This window comes from Oryza glaberrima, chromosome 2, assembly GCF_000147395.1.
Source record: "Oryza glaberrima chromosome 2, OglaRS2, whole genome shotgun sequence".
Classification (NCBI taxonomy): Eukaryota; Viridiplantae; Streptophyta; class Magnoliopsida; order Poales; family Poaceae; genus Oryza; species Oryza glaberrima.
The window spans coordinates 26,960,201-26,983,271 of record NC_068327.1 but is presented as its reverse complement, the minus strand read 5'-3'; the positions used below and the strand labels follow the sequence as shown (position 1 = coordinate 26,983,271).

General features: G+C 44.4%; 1 protein-coding gene across 1 annotated transcript; it reads left to right on the top strand.

The window, feature by feature from the left end:
• The first annotated feature begins 19,360 nt into the window (after positions 1-19,360).
• LOC127761007 (scarecrow-like protein 8) lies at positions 19,361-23,071 on the top strand. The gene has a single exon (XM_052285211.1). It carries the CDS (start codon positions 19,565-19,567, stop codon positions 21,419-21,421), a length of 1,857 nt encoding a protein of 618 aa, XP_052141171.1. The 5' UTR covers positions 19,361-19,564; the 3' UTR covers positions 21,422-23,071.

The following is a 23,071-nucleotide window of genomic DNA, read 5'->3' as shown; positions in this document are numbered from 1 at the left end:
CTCACAGTCTCTCTCTCTTGCGCGCGCACACACACTGCTCTCCTAGACTTAACCCAAACCATGTATGTCGCCACCTACTGGTCCAATGGACCACGGCACCGTCCGGTAGAGGCTGCCCAAAAATAAAGAAGCAGGGAGGGGAGGCTTAAGGATTGTTTTGCCAGCATCTGTGCTTTATCCAATAATCCAGTTTGCCTTTGGGTGCATATGCATGGTAGAGCTAGGTAGTAGTAGTACTTGTATTATTCTCCTCTCCCCATATCTTTGACAAATTCCAGTTGCCGGGCATACTGCTCATGCATGATTAATGTTTTTCCTTTCCCTTTTTTTCTCTTTTTGTTTTTTTGCGTAGCTAGGCTCGATCTACTGCACGGTTCCAACATATATTGCTGCAGGTACTTCTTGTGACTTGTTTAGTAAAAAGAATTGCGTAAATATCATTTGTTTCGTTGTAACTAATTTTATCATTGAAGGTATATATATTTGCGCAAACTATCTAAATAAGATACATGGTTTAATATATGACCAAAAGTCAATAGGATCGTATATTTAAAAACAGAAGTAGTAATAAAGAAGGCTAACTTTGCACGACAAAGAAAATTGCAAAATGATCCCCATTTATAGAAAAATCCATTGAGCTTGTGCTCTCAAGCTTACTAATAATGTAATCAACAAAACCTGTGAATTAATTAAGTCATGCAATAGATTGGCACTGGTAGATATTTCAAGAGTAATATTCAGCAAGGGACCACATGCATATGATGCACAGAATTGAAATGACATCTCAATGTACTTGTGCATCAGCAAGGGACCATATGATGTTTGCCCTAGCTAGTTCACAAATCCTGTGTCTATTCCCGGTCGTTTCTTTATTTTTTTTATTTGATGCATTTTAAGTGGGAAATTCATTTTAATATTTTTCCTCATGTTTTCTTCGTGTTCCCACATCACACCATCGTCCTAGAAACCGTCCCAACCTTTGACATCCTTTAAGCCCCCCACTGGTCATGGTGGAGGCAATTAACAGGAGGCCAGACATCCTCTGCCGGCCAATGGCCACCTTCTTTCAATCTCCACCAGTTGGATAAGAGTTCGCACCACCTCTAGCAGCAATGGTCGTCCGAGGTCGTCAACACATCATTGCAGGGGAGCCGTTGGCTTCCCCAAGTAGCCCCATGAGCACACTGTCACTATGATCCACTGTGCCAGATCCTACCGGCAGAGACGAGAATGCGATCAGGGTGGTGGTCAAGCTAGGAGGATAAGTCGGTAGACACGGGGATATGGGTAGCGTGGTACCAACAATGGAGCGTGGTATGCGTATGCTACCGTGCTCATCACTTGGGGGACGACACCGCCCCGATGAACTGGATACCCCAGGTGCATTTCTGTCTTTTCATTTGCGCATGTGCCTTCTACGCCCTCATCCATTCAAAAAAATATAAAATAATGGGGAGGGCGATCTCTACCATGAAATCAATTACTACATCTCAAAGTCTCCCTCCAAAAGTTAAATATATTGTGAGGTGCTAACTAAAATTAACCACACAATGATGATGTACTTTAGCAAAATTTGCTAGAAAGAACGGTATAGCTCTTGGCAACAAGGATCATTAAATCTCTCATAAAAATAATATTCATTTTCTTTCCGTTAATTTCTTTTTTATCATGTCTCTCCAGACAATTCATTTTTTTTTACAACAGCACCGGAGAGAAAGTTTAAATGAATTACACTGCAAATGATATCCAAATTAACTATCCATATCGTCTATAATCAGTTAACTGAAACAACATATGATGATTTGTTAGCATGCCCATTATATATAAGACTTTGCAATGTCACGACTAGATAAACCATGGAAAATCCACAACTTAAAACATTCTAACTTGTAGTTAGAACATTTATTAACATTACCCGAGCTACCATCATGTTAGATAGAATCCTTTATATGCCACTGAAAATCGGTCTGATCCCTTATATGCCACTGAAAATTGATTCTTCCCCTATATGCCATTGATCCAAAATTGCGCACCCTATCATACAACTTCCGTCAGTTGACTGTGTTGACCGTTAACTCTAAAGTAAAAAAGACACATTTGCCCTTCTTGAGTTGTTAGGCATGTCCTATACTCAGAAGGGCAAATACGTCTTTTTTACTTGAGAGTTAACAGTCAACCCACAGGCAACAGACGAGAGTGGCATAAGAGAGTGCGCAAATTTGGTCCAATGACATATAAGGACATAGCCAATTTTCAGTGGCATATAAGAGATTCTCTCGTCATGTTACAGTGTGCACCAACAAGATTGAACTTGTCAAGTTAAAATTATTTTTAACTAGTGTTTTAAAACATTTTTAAGAAAACTTTTATACGTGTACATTCTCCCTAGCAAAAGAACTTGTGATCGAGATTTTTCATTAAAATTTTATTCTGATTGTTAGCGTAGTGATGGGGATGTATATATGGTTTTAACCCTGTGGACCTATGTTCGATTTTTGACATGCCCACACTTTATTTTTGATTATTTGAGATGCACTTTCAAGTGTGTAGTTGTAGGTGTGTATGGTTTTAACCCAGATGTAGGTCCCGCTCAATTCTCAACAAGTTCACTCTCCGTCCTTAATTATTCTTGTCCGGGTAGCTTTTTTTTATAATGGCGAGGTACATTAATTCAAAAAATGCAAACCACTATTATATTACTTGTGTACAATGATAGGCATTTTTCGCAAGCTCTACTTTATTGGACTATAGCTCATATGGTACTCATCAACTCAGGTTTTCAGTGATTTACAAGTTGTATACAGGTCTTTTTCATTCTTTGTTGTAGAACATGCATGTGATCGAACAGGCTCTTTCAGAGAGGAGAGAGAGAGAGAGGGAGAGAGGGGGGGGGAGAGAGAGCTGGCCTGAGATGACCTATCCTATGGAAGACACTGAACATCCTAGGTAAGGAGCCACTGACAAGCAGCCAGAGAGCTACGTGTCGCCCGTCCTGTGGCCCGCCTTCATGTCGCTGGAAACCATCAAACTGAAGCCGTCGGTTTCCTCCTTGTCCTTTGCTCGCCGGCCGATCCGTCCGTCTCTCTCCTCTCTCCTCGCCCTCAATCAATGGCCAGCTCCGGCATCTCCGGATCGATGGACGGGGAGAGCGCTGGCGAGTGCGAGGATGCTATGCATGCACGCTGTGTCGTTGGCGCGCATTCACCTCGGGGTCCCCGCACGCGCGGGGGGGTTGCAACAACGCATTACGCATCGCCTCGCGCGAGCGAGAGACGGCCGGCGAGCGAGCGAACGCGCCGTACGTACCCCGGGTTTCCCTCGCCGATCCATCGTACGCCGCGCGCCCGCGCGCTAACCTAGCTATACTAGCTCCGCCCCGCCGCGCCGGCGCCTCAGTCTCCTCCTGACTCCTGTCACGTCCGGCCCGCGCCGCGCCGCGCGCCCGTCCGCGCGTAGTACAGTTGATGTACATAGGCAAGGGAATTAAAGCGCGTTCGATCTGGCTGCCCGCGACGGACGATTCCCTCCAGCGCCAGAACGGGAAAAACACTCAACTACTCAAGTAGCCCTCCCTCCCCTGTGGCATCAATGCGGCGCATATCTTTCGCTTAGATCTCCCCTGCATCACTCACACATCCACCACTGCCTGGGCCGGCTTGGCTGGCTAGCCACGCCACGCCACCATACACAAACCGACCCACGGCACAGGTTCGATCACCACCCCGAAAGTGTCAATATTCCTTCTCGAAACGCAGGGAGAGCATGCTCCAGTCGTACGTTTCCATTGCCGGCCATGCTAGCAAGAAAAGCTTTGTGGTGGCTACGCCACGGAGGGAAGGAGAGATCAGAGATTAGATCGTTGCACAAACTGGGAAAGGCTAGATCGCAGAGAGAGAGAGAGAGGGAGAGATCGCCCAACGATCGGTTGCCATTAATTTGCTGGGTGTAGTAGTGACATCTCACAGCGTCGATCGTCTGATGGTGTTATCAGATAAAAAGTATCCAAAATGATCGGCGATTATACATGCAAGATCTAGCAAGCTGGGGCAATTTAATCTGTAGATCGAACTGGCCTTGAGCCCCAGAGGCAATTTAAGTTGGTTGTCCTATCCGTATGTCTCGTATATACGTACCACCTCCGTCCCATAAAAATTGAATTTCTACCTTTGAACTTATGTCCCATAAAAATTGTATTTCTACTAATATGGGACCCAGTAAACTGATTACATTTCCTTGTAATCTTCCTTCCTTCTATCCCATCTCTAACCCATTATCTCAACATTCCTTTTAATCAAGTTTATATATGGAATATGTGCATGTATTGTATTTATTAAATGAGGTTATTGTAGTCATTTGCCTATCCTCCTAGTATGTCCTTAATTCTCTAGAAATTTATTTTTTATGTGACGGAGTTAGTACGTCATGTGGACCTCAGGATAGGTGTTACACGTACAGGTGACTTACTTGCAGGGTCATCATGGACATAAGCATCCTTGCTTTTGGTAGTGGAAGATGTTCATGCAGCTAGCTCTACTGGCAGCTAGTGCATGTACTCATACGTACCAGCTGGTTGGCTAGCTGAGGTACGTATGTGACGGGAAGGGCCAAATCCCACATTTTCAGGGCAGGTTTTGCGCAACATGGCAGGTGTACGTGATATATTCTCCTCAGGCTGTGACTTTCTATAGACTGTATATAGCAGTATAGGCTGTAGATATATACGCATACCAGGTCCCTTTGTTTTTTAAGTACTCCTAGCTAGCTATGCAGATCGATGCCGACCAGCTACACTCCGTAAAGAAAGTCTTGATTTGATTGAGGTAAAGTCATGGCACTAGAATACTGGATAGCGATACGTAGATAGTATATCCGTATACATGCCTCGATCTATATACTACTCTCTCCATTTCAGATTATAATTCGTTTTGAATTTGGTCAAAGTCAAACAACTTCAGCTTTGATCAAGTTTGTAGACAAATATAGTAACATTTACAATAAATTAGTTTCATTAAACCTATAACTGAATATATTTTCTTTATATGTTTGTCTTGGGTTAAAAATGTTACTATTTTTTCTTCTATAAACTTGATCAAACTTAGGTTGTATTTAGTTCACATTGAAGTTTGTAAGTTTGGTTCAAATTGGAATGATGTGACTGAAAAGTTGTGTGTGTATTAAAAGTTTAATGTGATGGAAAGTTGGAAATTTGGAAAAAAAAAACTTTGGAACTAAACAGGGCCTTAGAGCAATTTGAATTTAGCCAAAGTCAAAAACAACTTATAATCTAAAAGGGAGGGAGTACATTATTACTCTCCAGCTATCCTGATCTTTTCTCTTTTTGTTTTTGCAAGGATATTATATATTTCCTTGCGCTTTAGATTACAAAAGGTGTGCTAGGTGGTCTCGTCATGTATATCAGAGTACTGAACCCTTAAAACCGGGAACCCAGAGCAGCGGCAGTTCTTGCCCTTCTTTCACGAACAAGATTTTACGAATACAGATAATTTTCAACGTGAAGTAGTGTTGTAGACTTGTAGCTTAGCCTTGTCCTAGTGAACGATTGAGTACTTGTTCTTTATACAATTTTCTCCCATTTGTTAGTACTCCCTCGTACTACGAAAAGTTCTTTTAATTAAGTGATTCTCAGGCAGTTTGATACTTCGGAGAAATGACTTATGTGCCACTCATTTATTGCTGGAGAAATGTTAATAATAAACTCTTCGTGGACAAATTTGTGGACTCCAAATAAACACTTTGTAGCATAAAACTTAAAATAAACTCTTTGGTAGATAGAGGAAGCAGGTTTGACCCATGACCAAGAAAAATAACCTTTTATTAAAGTAAGAGCATATTCATCAGTTCCCACTTCCCAGATATCTCATATATATATTTTATATATACACTCCCTCCGTCCCAAAAAAAGACAAACCCTGGCTATGTATCAGCATGTACAGATATATGTCCAGATATATATATATTCATATTGAAAATGTGGGTGCACCAACAGTTTTCTATTTTCCCATATCCAAAAAATCTATACCAATGAATCACCCCAACTCCTTCCGAATGAAGGGGGAGTTGCAATTCCCCCAATACCATAGTTGATCCTCCGCTACACCTAACCGCCAACGCTAGCTTAGCCGGCCATCGAAGACACCATGAGGATCGCCTGGAGGCGTTGCTCGGCCCCCGATGACCATTGTCCACGACATGCGTGCTGCTCGGTACTTGCCAAAAATCTTCCCTAGAGCTCCACCCGAGTTCATCTACCGCCTTGAGCTCTTACGACCGCCGCCACTCAAAGCTTACCGTGCTATCAGAGGTCTCTCTATCTCGTGTGCGTGTGTCACATGGGACCCATTAATATTAGGGATATGATATTAGGGAGCTATAAAAGCACATCGCTAAAATTTCTTATTATACTAGTATTGGGACATCCCAATAACCTGTTTATAGAGATGGAATATTAGGAGACTGCTGGAAATGCTATTACCAACAATTTACCTTACATGTCACCTAGCTAGTTACTTATCTCAATTAGAGACAATTTGTAACCACATGTAAATTGAAGTTCGTTAGTTTACCGTTAACCACTAAATCCTAGTCCTACGGCTGCCACTAAGAGCCGTCAGATTAATCTACCATCGCATCATAGCCATGCATATCTTATCCCTTTGCAAGGGATCAATCCAAATCTAAGAAAATCTCCTTTTCTGCAGGAAAATCTAAGAAAAGTCTGTCCCTATATATGTCCCAATTATTTTCAAAAGCACTATACCATCTAAAGTGTTGAGTTGGCTTGTCAAAATTAGGTTACCACACATCACAGTATTCCCTTTGTTCCACACCAGAAATCATTTTCGGTTTTGTTCTAATCATCAATTTAAGTTTAACTAAGTGTAGAAAAATAATAACACCTACAAAACCAAACTAGTTTTATTGAATCCAGCACCAAATTTATTTTAACATTATGTTTGTTTTGTGTTAAAAATGTTACTAATTTTATTTTATAAACTTGGTAAAACTTAAAAAAAATTAACTATAATTGAGTAAAACAAATTGAGCTGTGGTTCGCTTAAAAAAAATTATCAGTGGTCAAGTGATGTCGTACAACACATATAGGGTGGTCATCCTTCCGGGGGCGCGTGCCATCAACGCCAAGCCATCAACCCCGCCAGTCGCCAACTTCAGATCGGCAGATCCCGCAATAATAATGACACTGTTCGTAGATGAATGCGATCACTGAACACACGTACTGTTTTTTTTTTCTGGTGTTCCATGACGAGTTTCATGTGTGCGCTGGGCTAGCTCGGTGATTGCTCGTTGGGTCACACATCACACAACCGATTGCTTTTGCTGGAGGCACAGTTCGTGGAAGGAAATGCGTTGAATCGAGAGAACTATTTCGACTAAAAGCTGTGCTTTGCCGGAATTGGCATGGTTACTGTTTGGGCCAGGAGACCAGTTACTGCAATTTCCTCGCAACATCGATCAATGTGAGCCAGCTTTTGACGGGGCCTTGAAGTAATCACATCATGAGGGAACAAGTTCACTTTAGCTCCCTTAACTTGACATTGAGTTTGATTCTCATCCTTGATCCACATAACTATATACAACGGGTCCCTAAACTATCAAAACCGGTGCAATATAGGTCTCATGGCGGTTTCAGCTGACGTAACGCCTACGTGGCTAATTTGACTCAGTTTCATCTGACGTGACATCGACGTGGCACATGAAGCAAAATTTAACGATTTAAAAATGAAGCAAAATTTAACATAGGCGCCCACATGACAATTAAATAATAAGATTAAAAAATAATGTGACCTACATGTTAGTGGGCCCCACTTCCTCCCCTCATCCTTTCTCTTCTCTATCTCCTCTCCTCCCATTCTCCTTCTCCCATCTTCCCCTTTCTTTCCCAGATTCGGTCGGCATGGTTGTGCCTGGTGGTGGTCATGGCCGCCGGTGGCTGTTGTGTGGGTGAGCACTACCCGTCGCCATGAGACGACGAATGAGTATTGCCACGACACGTTCCGTTGCATGTCCACACGCTGCCCCGCTCGCCGTCCTCCCCGCGCTCCTCTCTTTATGTGCACGCTTGCCGGCGGACCGTGACGCCCACGGGCTAAGTGGCGGCGAGCAGTGCTCGCCCACACAACAGCCACCGCCGGCCACCACATACCACCACCACAATCGTGCCGGCTAAATCTGAGGAAGAAGAGGAAGAATGGAGGAGGGGAGGAGATAGAGAAGAGAGAGGATGAGGTGGAGGAAGTGGGGTCTACTGATATGTGCGTCCCACTATTTTTAAATCTTATTATTTGACTGACATGTGGACCCACATATTTTGTTTTATTTTTTAAATTGTTAAATTTTGCTTCATGTGCCACATCAATGTCACGTTAGATGAAGATCGAGTCAAATTAGTCACGTAGATGCCATGTCAGCTGAAACCGTCATGGGACTTATATTACATTGGTTTTGATAGTTGAAGTACCCGTTGTATCTGGTATTGTGGTTTAAGGATCAAAATCGAACTCGCTCTCAGGTTAAAGGACCTTTGTGAACTTATTCCGATCCTGAGTATGTTGCACGAGAATAACTATATTGGGCCTTCTCTTTCTCGGCCGGCGGGATGGCCCGTCTATCCATCCACCGTTGGATCATCTGTCGGCTGCGGCTCGCGTTGAAGGCTTTTGGCCTACTAGCGTTGTGTGCTGTTGCTGCCGTGTGCCGCTTGCAGATGCGAGAGCTGACAGTTTGGCTGCAGTACGTGATGCTACCTTCTTTTTTTCTCCTCAAATGCCTCCATGTATGGTCGATTCTCGTTCTACCCCTGTCGGTCTCTACTTCGTTTCCATGTCGATTGCAACATCTGAAGTAATCGTTTCGATGTTCGTTTTGGTCTGCGGTCCATGTCAAATCCAAATCCGAAAAGAAAAGGTACAAGAGATGGTATATCTTTATCCGAACTTTTCTCCGTGCCCTTCTTTTGTTCCTCACCATGTGCAAAATGTTCTCGTATATAAGGCCATACTCGGAACGGGAATGCCAGAAGGAGAACGTGACACGTAGCTGAAAGGCTCGCTCGCGAGTGGACGACTGGATGGATCACGGATGCCATCAACGTGCGTTTCCGGCTCGGAGGCGTTGGCATACATGAGTGGAGAGCTATGGAGCGACAGGCTCACATCGCGCCACGACGCCAGGTTACGCACCGTTGCTAGTTGCTACATCGCCATCCTCCGTACGTACAACACGGCTCGTTTTAATTTCGTGATCTGCTTGCTGTTCCTGAGCTAGCTTCCGCTTCGTTCGGGTTAGCCGGTGGCCGCCTCAAACGTAAGCGGAGCGATCAGATCCATTGGCAGCGCCCGGTTAACACCGCTCGACAGAACGAGAGGGAGCCAAACGCATGGAGGAGCCTCTGCGCGTTGCTTCTGACTTCTTCAGCTGTTGGGGTCAGCGTCTAAGCGAGCACTTGTCCACGTGATATCGCACACCTGGGAGGGTCTTGTACCACGCGCGCGCGGGCCACAGGTCGCATACTTGCATGCCAGCGAAGCGAGAGATTCTTTGCTCTGTTTCGTCAACCCGTGGACAGGTCACAGGTGGACGTGTGATGCTGCGGACGTTGTTCTCAGAACCAAAAAGAGGAACACCGAAACGAAACAAAAGTATCAACAATAGATGAACAGTGGAAATATGCTAAGGCCTTGTTTAGTTCGCGAAAAGAAAATCTTTAGGTGTCACATCAGACATTTGATTGGATGTCCGAAGAAATTTTCGGACACGAATGAAAAAACTAATTTAATAGCTCGCCTGAAAATCATGAGACGAATTTATTAAGTATAATTAATCCATCATTAGCACATATGGTTTACTGCAGCACTTATGACTAATCATGAACTAATTGGTCTCAAAAGATTCGTCTCGTGATTTTCATTCAAATTGTGCAATTAGTTTTTTATTTTATCTATATTTAATGCTCTATGCATATGTCAAAGATTGGTGTGATGTTTTGAAAAAAAAATTAGAAGGCCTAATGGAACTCACCGATCACAAGATCAAAGCGACATTTTCCACATACAGCCGCCGTCGGGCACCGGGGCAGTACAGCGAGAGAAAAAAAAATCCGTCGTATTTTTTTCACGAAATAAATAACTTGAGGGGAACAAGTTAAATTGAGTATACCAGAGTTGAAATTAAGAGCGGGACAAGAAAATTAGAAAATCACGAGAATTAGGATGTCATCGGTCGCCCACCCATGTGCTGCACAGGCTTATATATTTGTACTTTAAAAGGTTTAATCATGCCGTAAATATGTTAGGTGTTTTTTTATAACACTCAGTTAAATTATAAAAACATCTAGTACAACTTGCTAATTACTATTTCAGAAAAAGTACGAACTACCTCCGAACTAGCGCGGTCGTTCGAATTACCCCCTGAACCACAAGACCGGACATTCTTCACCCCAACTATGCAAACCAGACGAATTACCCTCCTCGGCTCAATCCACGGTGGTTTTTATCTACGTGTGTACGCGTGGCAGTCCAGTCAGCATTCTATTTATAAAAAAAAAGTGGGACCCACATGTCGTACTCTTCCTCTCTCTCTTCTCTCTCTCAATCTGTCTCACTCTTCCTTTATATATCTCTCTCTCACAGGTGGGTCGGCGGCGGCGGGGGACACGGAGCAGCGGGGGACCCACATGTCATACTCTTCCTCTCTCTCTTCCTTTACCCCCCCTCTCTCTGGACACAGCCACACATGAGGCAGCTGGTGGGTGCGGAGGCGACCACGGGCGGGCGGCGGTCGAGGAGTCGAGGCCGGCGACAAGCGGGGGTGGAGAAGGCAGCGGGTGGTGGGTGGGCGCGAGGCTGGCGACAAGCGGGGGTGGAGAAGGCAGCGGGTGGTGGGTGGGCGCGAGGCTGGCGACAGGCAGCGGGGTGGAGGTGGCAGTGAGCGGCGGGCAAGCGTGGCGAGGAGCCAAGGCCGGAGGTGGCGGCATACGGCGGAAGCAAGGCTTGACGTTGATGCCGGGGAGGCTGCTCCGCCTTGCCGCCTGCACGAACGAGGTCCACATTTGTCGCGCTCTTCCTCCCGCCCTTGGGCCCGGTTCGCTGTGTTGGCGGCGGCGCTTCGCCGGCAGACGAGGATAGCGTGCGACAGACGGGGAACGAGGCGCGGCGCGACGGCTCTGTTAACAACCAAATTTGGTAATCTGAGTATCGGAGATGAAGATAAGATCGAAGCGGAATTCAAGATGGAAATCGTTCCGGAAATATAGCAAGGATCGGCTAAAGTCCGAATCGGCTGAGACCAGGATCGGCAGAGTCCGAGTTGGACAAGGTTAGCCGATCAAGCCGATACCGACAATATGACGTGGTACGCGTTGTCAGGTTGAGTTAATGTGCTTCATGAGGATTGCCATGCATGGATAGAGTCCTGAGAAGGCAATTGTATCTATTAATTAGGATATTTTATGTAATTTCCTTAGAGATATATTTGGGCAAAAGTCTGCCGCAAAGACTTATGGTATCTTAGAGTTTGTTAGAGATAAGAGTCGTGTCCGATACGGACATATTTTGTAATCTCGGTTATAAATAGACCCCGAACCCCATGTAATACAACAACACACGTTCAATACAATCTCGGTGCATCACTATCCTTTTACTTTCGTTTTGTTTTGACGAGTTCTTGCTTTCGGGTTGAGCTGCATTGGTTTCGATCTTCAACTAGAGGTAAAACTTGTTATGGCGGCTTGCGTTCTCGGGATTAGTGCTTCCATCTTTATGATACTCTAATCTTGCTTATGTAATTCGTCGAGTTATCATATATTCTATATAATCTGGTAATATTGTTATCTAACCTCCAGTCGGTTAACATCTGTCGCTATAAGGCAGCCGATTAGGTTAAATACCAATGTTGACTTAAATTATATAGAATATCCACCACTCTATGAAACATCCAACGGCTTGATTGTATAGATATTGTCCTTCTTTTCATATTTATAGCTGCATCAGTTGAGTTTGACGTTATAAGTCGTGATTAGAATCTCAATATCTAGCCTGCTTTTGGTTGCCGATTAGGGTAACATCGGGGTTTCAGCCGATCTTTTCTGATTTAACTACTTTTATTTTATATGCTTGATTGACATGTTAAGTATGCCTTTTATATTAAGATCTTGTTGCATTCAAGTATAGTAGGCTTTTGTTTAGTATATTCTACTTGCTTTAATATCTTAATATAGAGTAATATCGGAGTATTAGCCGGTACATGCTAGATCTATCTGATCGGCTATGCTATGAACATATATAGTCTTGTTGTTAATATATATTTCAATCTAAGTGATTTATACTGTCTCAACATGGCGACCGATCTATCCCAATCACTTAATTCAAGTATATATCGACATAAAGATTATATATCGTTAATATCTACAGCTGATCGGGTAGATTTAGTTCTTTCTTGTTCATTCATGATTGCCGATCGATTCACATATGACATCGGCTCAGAGATAAATGATACGTCATCGGCAACTAGCCGATCAGCTATCGTTTATGGATTTAACCGCGTTCTCTTTGTTTTTATTTCTTGTTGATTGCAGGATCAAATCAATGGCATGCTCACACACTTAAAGGCAAGCTTTTGGACCTGCACTGGAGTTAAGCAGATCTCCCAGGCCTTGTGTTTTCACATCAACAGGCTCGGAGGAGGAGCCGCGGCCCCCGCGCGCCTACGACAAGAAGGAGGAGCCCACCGCCCACAGCGCTTGCCCGCTCGCCCGGTCGGCCTCCACCTCCGTCGCCGGCCGCTGTCGTCCTCACCTCACCGCCGCCACGCTCCTCCGCCACCTCCGCCTCCGTCTCCGCGCCAACGTCCACGCTGTCCGCGCCGTCCTCGCCGACCGCCCGCGCCCACCGCCCGTGGCCCCGTCCTCGCCGTGCGCGCTGTGTGAAAGAGAGAATAGAGAGAGGGGAAGAAAGTATGACAGGTGGGTCCCACGTTTTTTATTAAATAAAATGCTGACTGGACTGCCACGCGTACGCCACGTAGACCAAAACCACCGTGGATTGGGTCGAGGAGGGTAATTCGTCCGGTTTGCATAGTTGAGGGTAAATAATGTTCGGTTTTGTTGTTCAGGGGGGTAATTCGGACGACCGCGATAGTTCGTGGAGGTAATTCTTACTTTTTCCTTTCAGAAATAAATTAATAAAACACTAAATCTAGAGTGATATGGATTAATATTTATTATACTTTACAATTATTAAATATAGGAAAACTGAAGAGTTCATAATATTTACAATTGCATATTGTATCTAACGTGAGTTATCAATATGATCTACAATTACGATAATACGAACTATCTAATCAACAACTAGATTTTTCTAATTAGCGTGAGAGCTCCACTCGAGTTCAAAAATAATAAAGGTATAAATAAATTTTGTAATAAACATGAGAAATTTTGAACGATGATACACATGGAAGAAATGTAGCATTTTAGTAACCCGTGGACGGTCCCTTTTTAAAGCAAGAAATCGTTAAAAACACCGGGTAAGCGCCTATAGGAGAACGATGAAGTCATTAGGACTGAACATGGATGGGGCAAGTTCCTCGATTTTGTGATAACTTCTACTTCTTTATAAAATGTGTAATTTTACGATACTTTGCCTCAATACTTCATTTGATAAATTAGTCGCTAACTATATAGTTTTGTGATAAAAACATCTTAAATATGTAGTTCTTCCGATAGCTAAACAAGTTTTGATGCTACCAATGTATTGGTGGAGATTTCTATTGTTTGGCAAGTTTTAAAATCAACCCAATCAAACAAGTATTTCGTGTAGGATAAGATTTGACACCAAACCAAAATAGTCCTAACACCCGGGTGCAACTAGAGTAAATACTCCCACCATTTGTCTTATAATTTACAATCCACTGATAGAATTTAAAAATTAAATATTTTTAAATTTAAAGTTGATTATAACTTCTCCCGTCGTAATTTACATCTCGCATTAATTTTTTAATATCTAAATACACATATACTCCCACCATATTATAATATTAGAAGTTGTTTTGAATTTTTTTCAGTCAAACTTATTTAGATTTGACCAAGTTTATACAAAGATTTAATAACATCTTCGACCTCAAATTAGTTTTATTAAATATATCCTTAAATAAATAATATGTTTATTTTCTATTAAAAATATTACTATATTTTTATAAATATAGTTAAACTTAAATTTATTGATTATAAAGAAAATCAAATGATTTAAAAATAAAATAGATGGAGTACATATTAATAATAGGCCAACGGATAACAACCCTGACCAGGCAGCCGGCCTGTCACCGGGTGGGTCCCAGGGAGAATGTAAACTAATACTAGGTGGGACCGACCAGGCCGGTGGCACGGTGGGGTAGTTTTGACCGCTCTACACCGTTCCATAAAAAACTAACTTCTAAGAATGAATCTATATAAAATATATAAAATGTTTGTCCAAATTTATCCTTAGAAATTGTCTTTTTTTTTTCTTGGCCGGAGAGAGTACTCGGCAAAGCTTTCGGGAGTGTGGGTTCCCAGGAGAGAAGTATGGGCCCACGGATGTTGTTTTGGCTACAATGAACTTGTTGGCAGTTGGCTGAGGCCTTGCTGGTTGCCTTGGGGAAGCAATTTCGTTCGAAACATTCGGATTTGTTCGGATGTTTGTCTGTTGGATTTTCTGCAACTATTCTTTCCCAAGCTAATTAGGACCACTACTTATCCCATACTGTGGATTACTACATTTGTCCCAAAATAGTTGTAATTCTAAATTATTTACTATATAATAAGATTTTAAAAGAAAAAAATATGATGTCCCTCATTAAATTGTGTATAGATAAAAGTGAGAGAGTAATTATTTAGCATATATTAAGATTTTAGAAGAAAGACCAAATGGTGTATAGATAAGAGTTGCTGAGTGAGAGAAAGAAATTAGAATGATAAGTGATTGATGAGATAATTAGTACACTATTGTGATAATTATTTTGAGACAAAATTGAATAAAAAATACAATTATTATGTGCCTGAGATAGTACTATTTAACTCATGTTTAGTAGTAGTATCTTGCTACCTTGCTTTATTCTCTTTTCTCATCTAATAGGTTGACATATCAAGTTTTAATCTATGTGATATATTATTTAATGCTACGAAAATCATTGTATGAGAAATACTGGGACCACTTAACCAGAGAGCACGTTTTAATTATAGGACTTGATTGGTTTGACAGTCCTCTAAAATAAACTTCGACTAACTCTTTTTAATTAAACTTCTTTTAACTTCAATTAAGTTTATAAAAGGACTGTTTAACACATTTTTCGCGAACGCAAAAACATTACATGTCAATATATTAGAAGAAAAAGAATTTTTGTTACACAACGCAATAAGCAAGACCGGTTTATGCCAAGGAAGGGAGAAAAAACAAAACAAAAGTTGCAGCAAGGAAAAGGAGAAAATTTTACTACGACGGCTAAATGCAACTCCGATCAGCAGGAAGGGGGCAGAGCCACACTACACTCGCATGAAATCCTAGAGACTTTTTAACACAAAACAAATACACAATAAAAAATGTTCAAGACTGGATTTAACGAAACTAATTTGGTATTCAAGGCATAGGTACATTTTTCTATAAATATTGTCAAGCTTAAAAAAGTTATAAAAAAATTTATAATATGAAACGAACAGGGTAGCTTCCCATGCATACGTGCTCAGGCTAAACTATGATACTCTAGAATTTATTTTTGAAAACTATTTATTTATGCTTACATAAGAGTAAATTTTAGAAAAACTACAACTTTAGTGATAAAACTATCAGTATGCTACAACATTAGCGACATGTTTCAGTTTGCTGCAATAATAGTGTGGGAAATTATCACAAAACTACAACTTTTACGTTATATACTGCTACAGTACATACAGGTGACAACTGTAGCAGCATATAGTGTTAAAGTTGCGGTTTTGTGATAATTTCTTACGCTATTGTTGCAGCAAACTGAAACATGTCGCTAATGTTGCAGTAAACTGATAGTTCTGTCACTCAAGTTACAGTTTTCTGAAATTTACTCCTTACATAATGAACTTCTAATTATTGTTGGTTTAGTGGTTAAAAAGTGATTACTCCCTCCGGTTTCATTTTTATTGACATTTTGGACATGTTTACTTTTATTATAGTGCTTTGAAAGACAAATCTATACATGTTGTTCTAGTTTCTTTAAACTAAATATTTTTAAAGTTATTGATAGTCAAAGTTATAAAAGTTTGACATCAACCTTGTCTAAAACGTCAATTATTATAGAACAGAGGTAGTAGTGGATAAGAAACATCTGTCACCTATTGAATAGATGGATCTCTCTTAACCTCTTTCTGTGTCTCTTAAGGTAGGGGATTAGGCTCTTGTTTGAGGAGATTATAGTGCCTGCAGCTCCCCTCAGACAATCCGGATTCTCATCCAAATTCTAAAAATTTATAGCAATAGAATTTTTTAAAAAAACTAGAAGTTAGAAATCGTGAAACCCCAATTTTCTATATTCCAAGCAACTAACTACTTACTAATGTTCCTCTGAATTTTCTATATAGCAGCATAAAAATTGTGCCTCCAATAGTTGTCCTTGCATGTGTAATTTATATATGAGTTATGGGTCCCCTAACAATTAAATATGGACTAACCAAACTTTTAGTAGTGGCATACGACCATTTTCTTACGAGCACATTTCACTAAATTAGAGGCATTTTAACTAAACAATTGTAAAACTATAGATTTAAGGTATTGTTTCATAAAACTATAGATTTAAAGTATTATTTCATAAAACTATAGATCAATGGTAAATTTATGACAAAACTATAGATTAAGGCTTAATAGCACTAAACTACAGATTTAATATTAAAGTTATCACAAAACTACTTATTCTAAAATTTAAATCCCTAGCACTACCATTATGTTGGACCTAAGAACATTATAGTTTTGTGATTTAATTGGCACTAAACATGTAGGTTCGTGATAAATTTTTCATCTAATTTTATTTTTATGATAACCTATCTTACATATGTAGTTTTGTGCTAATTTAATCCAAGTATATGTAGTTATATAAAATTTACTAATTTCTGGTCAATAGTCAACCCGACTTATTCATTGTCGTTTGCCTGTCGTTTATGTCCTGCCATATTTTGAAATGTAAGATATAAAAAAGATAGAAATCCAAATGCCATGTTTGTCTAATTATATAGAAATGTTAAGCACAGAAAAGAACGAAGTCGAAACTTTTATCAAACAGACAAAATAAAGGAAAATTATCAAGAGATTAGATCTCTTTGCTTATTTTATCTATAAAATTAAACCATAAGAACGTAATACTATGAAAATTATTCTTATTCTTCCCTATGATCAAAGGTTTTTAGGAAATTTTCCTAGGAAATTAAATCCTCTAAAATTCATATGGTAATCCTTAATTCATTTCAAATAGGACCTTAGAGTGGACATATCCTTAAAATGTGCACTCGCGCAGAAGAAATAGTCGGTCGTGGTTATGCAGGTGTAGGAGTGAAAATGGGGTGGGTATTTCCCGCCCGCCCGCCCGACCACATTATTTCGGAACAAATTCCGATCGAAAATTCGGGTACCTAGGACTTTTCATGGATATCGGGTCCAAATACGAGTCTTTTTTGGCGGATACGAGATCAGGTTCGGGAACGTAGTATCCGACGGATACGGATTATTCGGTAAATAATCCGGGTATTACCCGGATAATTATACGGATATTACCCGTATTATATTTTTGTGAGGCACTTTTTGGTAGTATATATTGGTTCTATTATAAAAACAACCTTCATAAAACACTGCCAAAACAACCTTCATAGGCACTTTTTGTGTGTTTAGTTCACGCTAAAATTGGAAGTTTGATTGAAATTGAAATGATGTGACGGAAAAGTTGGAAGTTTATATGTGTATGAAACTTTTGATGTGATGGAAAAGTTGAAAGTTTGAAGGAAAAAATTGGAACTAAACAAGGCCATAAAATATGGGTTAGGATATAAAAAAGGTGAGATCTCGATAAAATATGTGTTAGGATATGGAAAAGGTGCGTAAGCAGAGAGCCGATAACGTTCTAGTAGTTGGGTGAACCGGCTTTACCCACCAGTTTCTTAGCTAACTCCAAATATCTTCACATAAAAACAACCTTCATAAACACTGCCTTCTTAGATAAAAGAACAAATTTTAAACGAAAGAATGCTGCTGTGCACTGACTCAATGCAATGACCTTTTAGTATAGTCGTCCTCTATCACGTACTACCTGCTCGTCATCTAGTATACGAGGGCCATCGCTGTCGTGGATGTCACATGGATTTCTCGTGTGGCCCGAGGAATGGATCGTGGCCGCCCGAGCAAGTAGTTGTAGTATCCCCAACTATGAAAGTGGGAGTAGCATTTAATATGATCAAGAAGGCAACCAACAATCGCCTTGGCACCCTGAAATATGCCAAATTGCAAAGGTTTTTTTAAGCTATGTAATCATGCGGAGCAAAGCAACGTGGACAGATTCCTAAAGTAAAGTTGTCCCTGCGAACTGAGAACACATGAAAAGACCCTCAAGGCGGTTCTGAACTGGAGTAAACACCCTAGCGATGTGTTTACCGCTAATAAAAAGTTGTGGTGGTTGCTTGGTTATCTCCGCAAGATACCCCGGTATCAAAAAACGTAAGCATGTACGAATCTGTGGCGGCAGGTGAAGTACAGTTGTAGAGAAGTTTCTCTCTCTTCAACCGCGAGTCCCCGCACCAACGGATTCAGACTCCACATGACTCGTCAGAAAAATCAGGGATTCAACCATGCCATGGAATCAGGAGCTGTTTCCACAAAAACACCCAGCTAAACACGCTAGGCCGGCTGTTTCGTCCCGATCGTGCGCAGCCGGCGGCGCCGCACGCGATCGTGTGGTCGTCGCTTCGCTTGGAAACGCACCGCGTTGGCGCGCCCTGCCTCTCCCGTTTTTTCCCATCCCTTCACACAACAATCACACCACCACGCAAGTTCTCACCTCGTCATTACGGATTTTACACTTGCACACGCATCCAAACCCTGTCTTTCGCCATGGAGTACACGATCGCCCTCCCGGCTCTCCTCTCATTTACTATTTGCGCACTACCGGAGCGGAGGAGTGGGCCCCATATCCACGGCAGCGAAGGCTCAGGTCCCACGCACCGATTCACCGGACGTGGGGCCAAACTGTCAGAGTCACTGCTGCCGTATGGGTGTGGATCCACGAGTCAGTCCTTTCTTTTTTATTATTCGGGGAGTATATTAACGTCAGGGTGGGCCGTAAAAAGGTAGGCGTTTTATTAGGGGGAAGCCATTGAATGGCGCAAGCGGTTTATAGCCGCTGTAGGTAGGATTCCTCCACGGTAAGGTTCGTTCCATCCAAAGGCCTTTTTTTTTTTCTCCTTTCTCTGTGTCTCGCTCGTTTCCATTGAGCCTTTGCTCTCGCGTCTCTCGTGTCTCGTGGTGTTTTTGGTCTTGGCCTTCCTCTCGCCATGGACCCGGCGGGTGCGCCGTGGTGCGACCCTCGCCGAGGGTACGGCGGCTACGGTGTTGGATCGGTGGCGTTGCAGGCGGCGGCGCGGCAACAATCGCAGCAGCCGCGATCTGATGGTGCGGGAGGCGCGGGCGTCACCGGAGGCGTGCTCAAGAGGAGCCTGGGGGAGATGGAGAGGTGGCAGCAGCAGCGGCAGGTGGCGGCGCAGCAGGCCATGTACCTGCGCTCGGTGAGGCAGCGCATGGATATCGGCGCTGTGCTCGGTGGGGCCGCCTCCTCGCCGGCCTATGGCATTTCCGGCTTGTCGTCTGGTTTTGGCGGTATCTCGCAGCAGCAGCCGTCGTCGACGATGTCGTCGTTGACCACCGCGTCGCGCACGGTGATGCCAGGGATGCAGCAGCAGCGGCGGATGATGGCCGTTCCGACCGCGCAGAATCAAGCGGTGGCGAGGGCGCCCGCTGCTAGGCCGGCAACGGCGACCGAACTGGTCTTGTTGCAAGAGCTGGAGAAGCAGCTGCTGGGCGACGACGAGGAGGCGGACGCGGCAGGGAGCGGTTGCGGCTCTGGTATCACAAGCTCCGATTGGGGCGACACGATCCAGAGGCTTAACTCCGTCACCGCCGCGTCGTCGCCGTCGCTTCCCCTGCCGACCTCCGTGAACAGCACCGCGCTATTGGCGCGGTCCCCGACGAACTCCTCTTCGTCCACGGCTTCGTCGTCAGCGTCCAGCTCGCCGCCGATCTCCGCGGCCTCGTCGCGGCAGCTTCTTTCCGAGGCAGCCGCTGCCGTCGCCGATGGCAACCACACAGCGGCGGCCTCTCTCCTGTCTGCCCTGAAGCTGTCGGCTAACCCGCGCGGCGACGCGGAGCAGAGGCTGGTGGCGATGATGGTGGCCGCCCTATCCTCCCGCGTTGGCACAGGCCCGTCTCAACATCTCGCGGACCTCTACAGCGGTGAGCACCGCGCGGCGTGCCAACTCCTCCAAGACGTCTCGCCATGCTTCGGCCTCGCACTCCACGGAGCCAACCTCGCCATCCTCGACGCCGTGGCGGGCCACCGTGCCATCCACCTCGTCGACTTCGACGTCAGCGCCGCGCAGCACGTCGCCCTCATCAAAGCCCTCGCCGACCGGCGCGTGCCCGCCACTTCCCTCAAGGTCACCGTCGTGGCGGATCCCACCTCGCCATTCACCCCGGCGATGACACAATCGCTCGCGGCCACATGCGAGCGGCTCAAGAAGCTCGCGCAGCAAGCCGGGATAGACTTCCGCTTCAGGGCAGTCAGCTGCCGAGCACCGGAGATCGAGGCATCCAAGCTAGGGTGCGAGCCGGGAGAGGCGCTGGCCGTGAACCTCGCCTTCACGCTGTCGCGCGTGCCCGACGAGAGCGTGTCGCCGGCGAACCCGCGCGACGAGCTACTCCGGCGCGTGCGCGCGCTGGGCCCGCGGGTCGTGACCCTGGTGGAGCAGGAGCTGAACACGAACACGGCGCCGATGGCGGCGCGCTTCTCCGACGCGAGCGCGCACTACGGCGCCGTGCTGGAGTCGCTGGACGCGACCCTGGGCCGGGACAGCGCGGACAGAACCCGGGCCGAGGCGGCCCTGGCGAGCAAGGTGGCCAACGCGGTGGGCCGGGAGGGCCCGGACCGGGTGGAGCGGTGCGAGGTGTTCGGCAAGTGGCGCGCACGGTTCGGCATGGCGGGGTTCCGCGCCGTGGCGATCGGGGAGGACATCGGCGGCCGCGTCAGGGCTCGGCTCGGCCCTGCGCTGCCGGCGTTCGACGTGAAGCTCGACAATGGCCGGCTCGGGGTCGGGTGGATGGGCCGCGTCGTCACTGTCGCATCCGCCTGGCGTTAATCCACAAGGTGAGCCCGCATGCAGCATTATTGCCGTGATCAAATCGATTGATAAGCTTCTATTTTTAGCGTTTTTCTCCTTTGGTAAGGAGTAGTGAACCTGTTCATACCCACCTCAGTTTACCTTAGCTGTCATTAGCCTGCTACGTCAGGTAATTTCTTGATCGCTTTTAAAGTACTGCACTACTGCTAGAACTGATATGGAGTACTAGTATGTGGAGAAAATAGTAAACTATAGTAATTGGATGTGTAGTACTAGTACTGTAGTGTGTTTCTCTATTCCAGTAGTCCATCCACTGGGAAAAATTCGTTGCATGGGGCCGCCTGGTCTACTGTCTTCCGGGATCAATGCTATCCTGCCACGTCGGCGCTAGAGAAGGGACCCATCCGTGACGTGAGCCGTGACAAAACAGCGACTAGCGAGTGGCGGTGGCATGCGACCTGAGCTGTGTAGTGGCAACGATCGTGTTACAGCCCGCGGTATGGGCCGTCATAAATACTAGTACTCCCTTTCGCAAGTGAAAGTAGGGGAAGAAGATTAGCATGAAAATCGAAAAAAGGTTGAACACTGATACGAAAAATCTAGCGATGTAAGTGGAGTATATATCTCTAATCTCTCTGCGTCCCTGTGGTTTGGTCGAGTGATGAACTGATGACACGCAAGGGAAGAAGCGGTATGGGTCGCGTTCAATTGCGCCGTGACGAGGAAAAGATCATCATCCTGCCTGCCGCCGTTGTCATGAGTGAGAGCCGCTGCGCGAGACAGCGGAAGGAACCACACTGCCCCGCTTCGATGAACTGCCGCCGGCAATCCGGCAACGAATCGTCGTCTTGTGTAACAGCCTCCGCATGCGGCTGATGCCGCTAGGCAGGTTGCCCGCTACATATCGCTTCCTCGTCCGGCTAAAGCTAGACTGCTAGAGCCAGCGCGCATGCATGCATGGACGCTGAGTCCCCCATGTGGGGTGGGGACTTTGGAACCGTGCCGGCTTAACCTATGCCGGAACATGATGCATTTCGCAAGGACAATCTGTCGACTTGGGCAGGGTGCAAACGTGCAAGTTGCTCGATGCACCTTGCAATCCTGCATCACCACGCATGCACAAGAGAATGAAGGGTAGGAGTAGTCTACTTATATGTGTTGTGTGTGTCAGTGTGTGTATGCATTTCCACGCAGACGAGCTGAGGACCAGACTAGCTAAGCAGTGTGTGTAGTAGCACCAGCGTGCTCCTGTGGTGGCCGGTGAGTACGACGTACGACTTGGGGGGTGGTTATTATTAGTTGTTGGATGCGTTGACGTGCCACCGGCGCCACGAGAGAGAACACGGAGAGTTAATACGAGACTCCGAATACGGGCGTCAGGTTTGTTGGGTGAATGATACGTACTACCTGGTAGGTGTACTGAAAAGCAAACCAACCAACGTGGCAGGAATGAGTTGTGTTGCATCCACAATGTATCCACAGTGTATTACAAAAGTTCCATAGAAAATAAACTATTCCATTCAACCACCTAGTAACACTGTACAACTAGTCCATATAAAAAAATAACTAAAATACCTATATGCATATGGACTACCTATATGAAATAAATAATATTATCTATATCTACTTCTCTCTTTTTCTAATACTACCTTGTATCCATATACTATC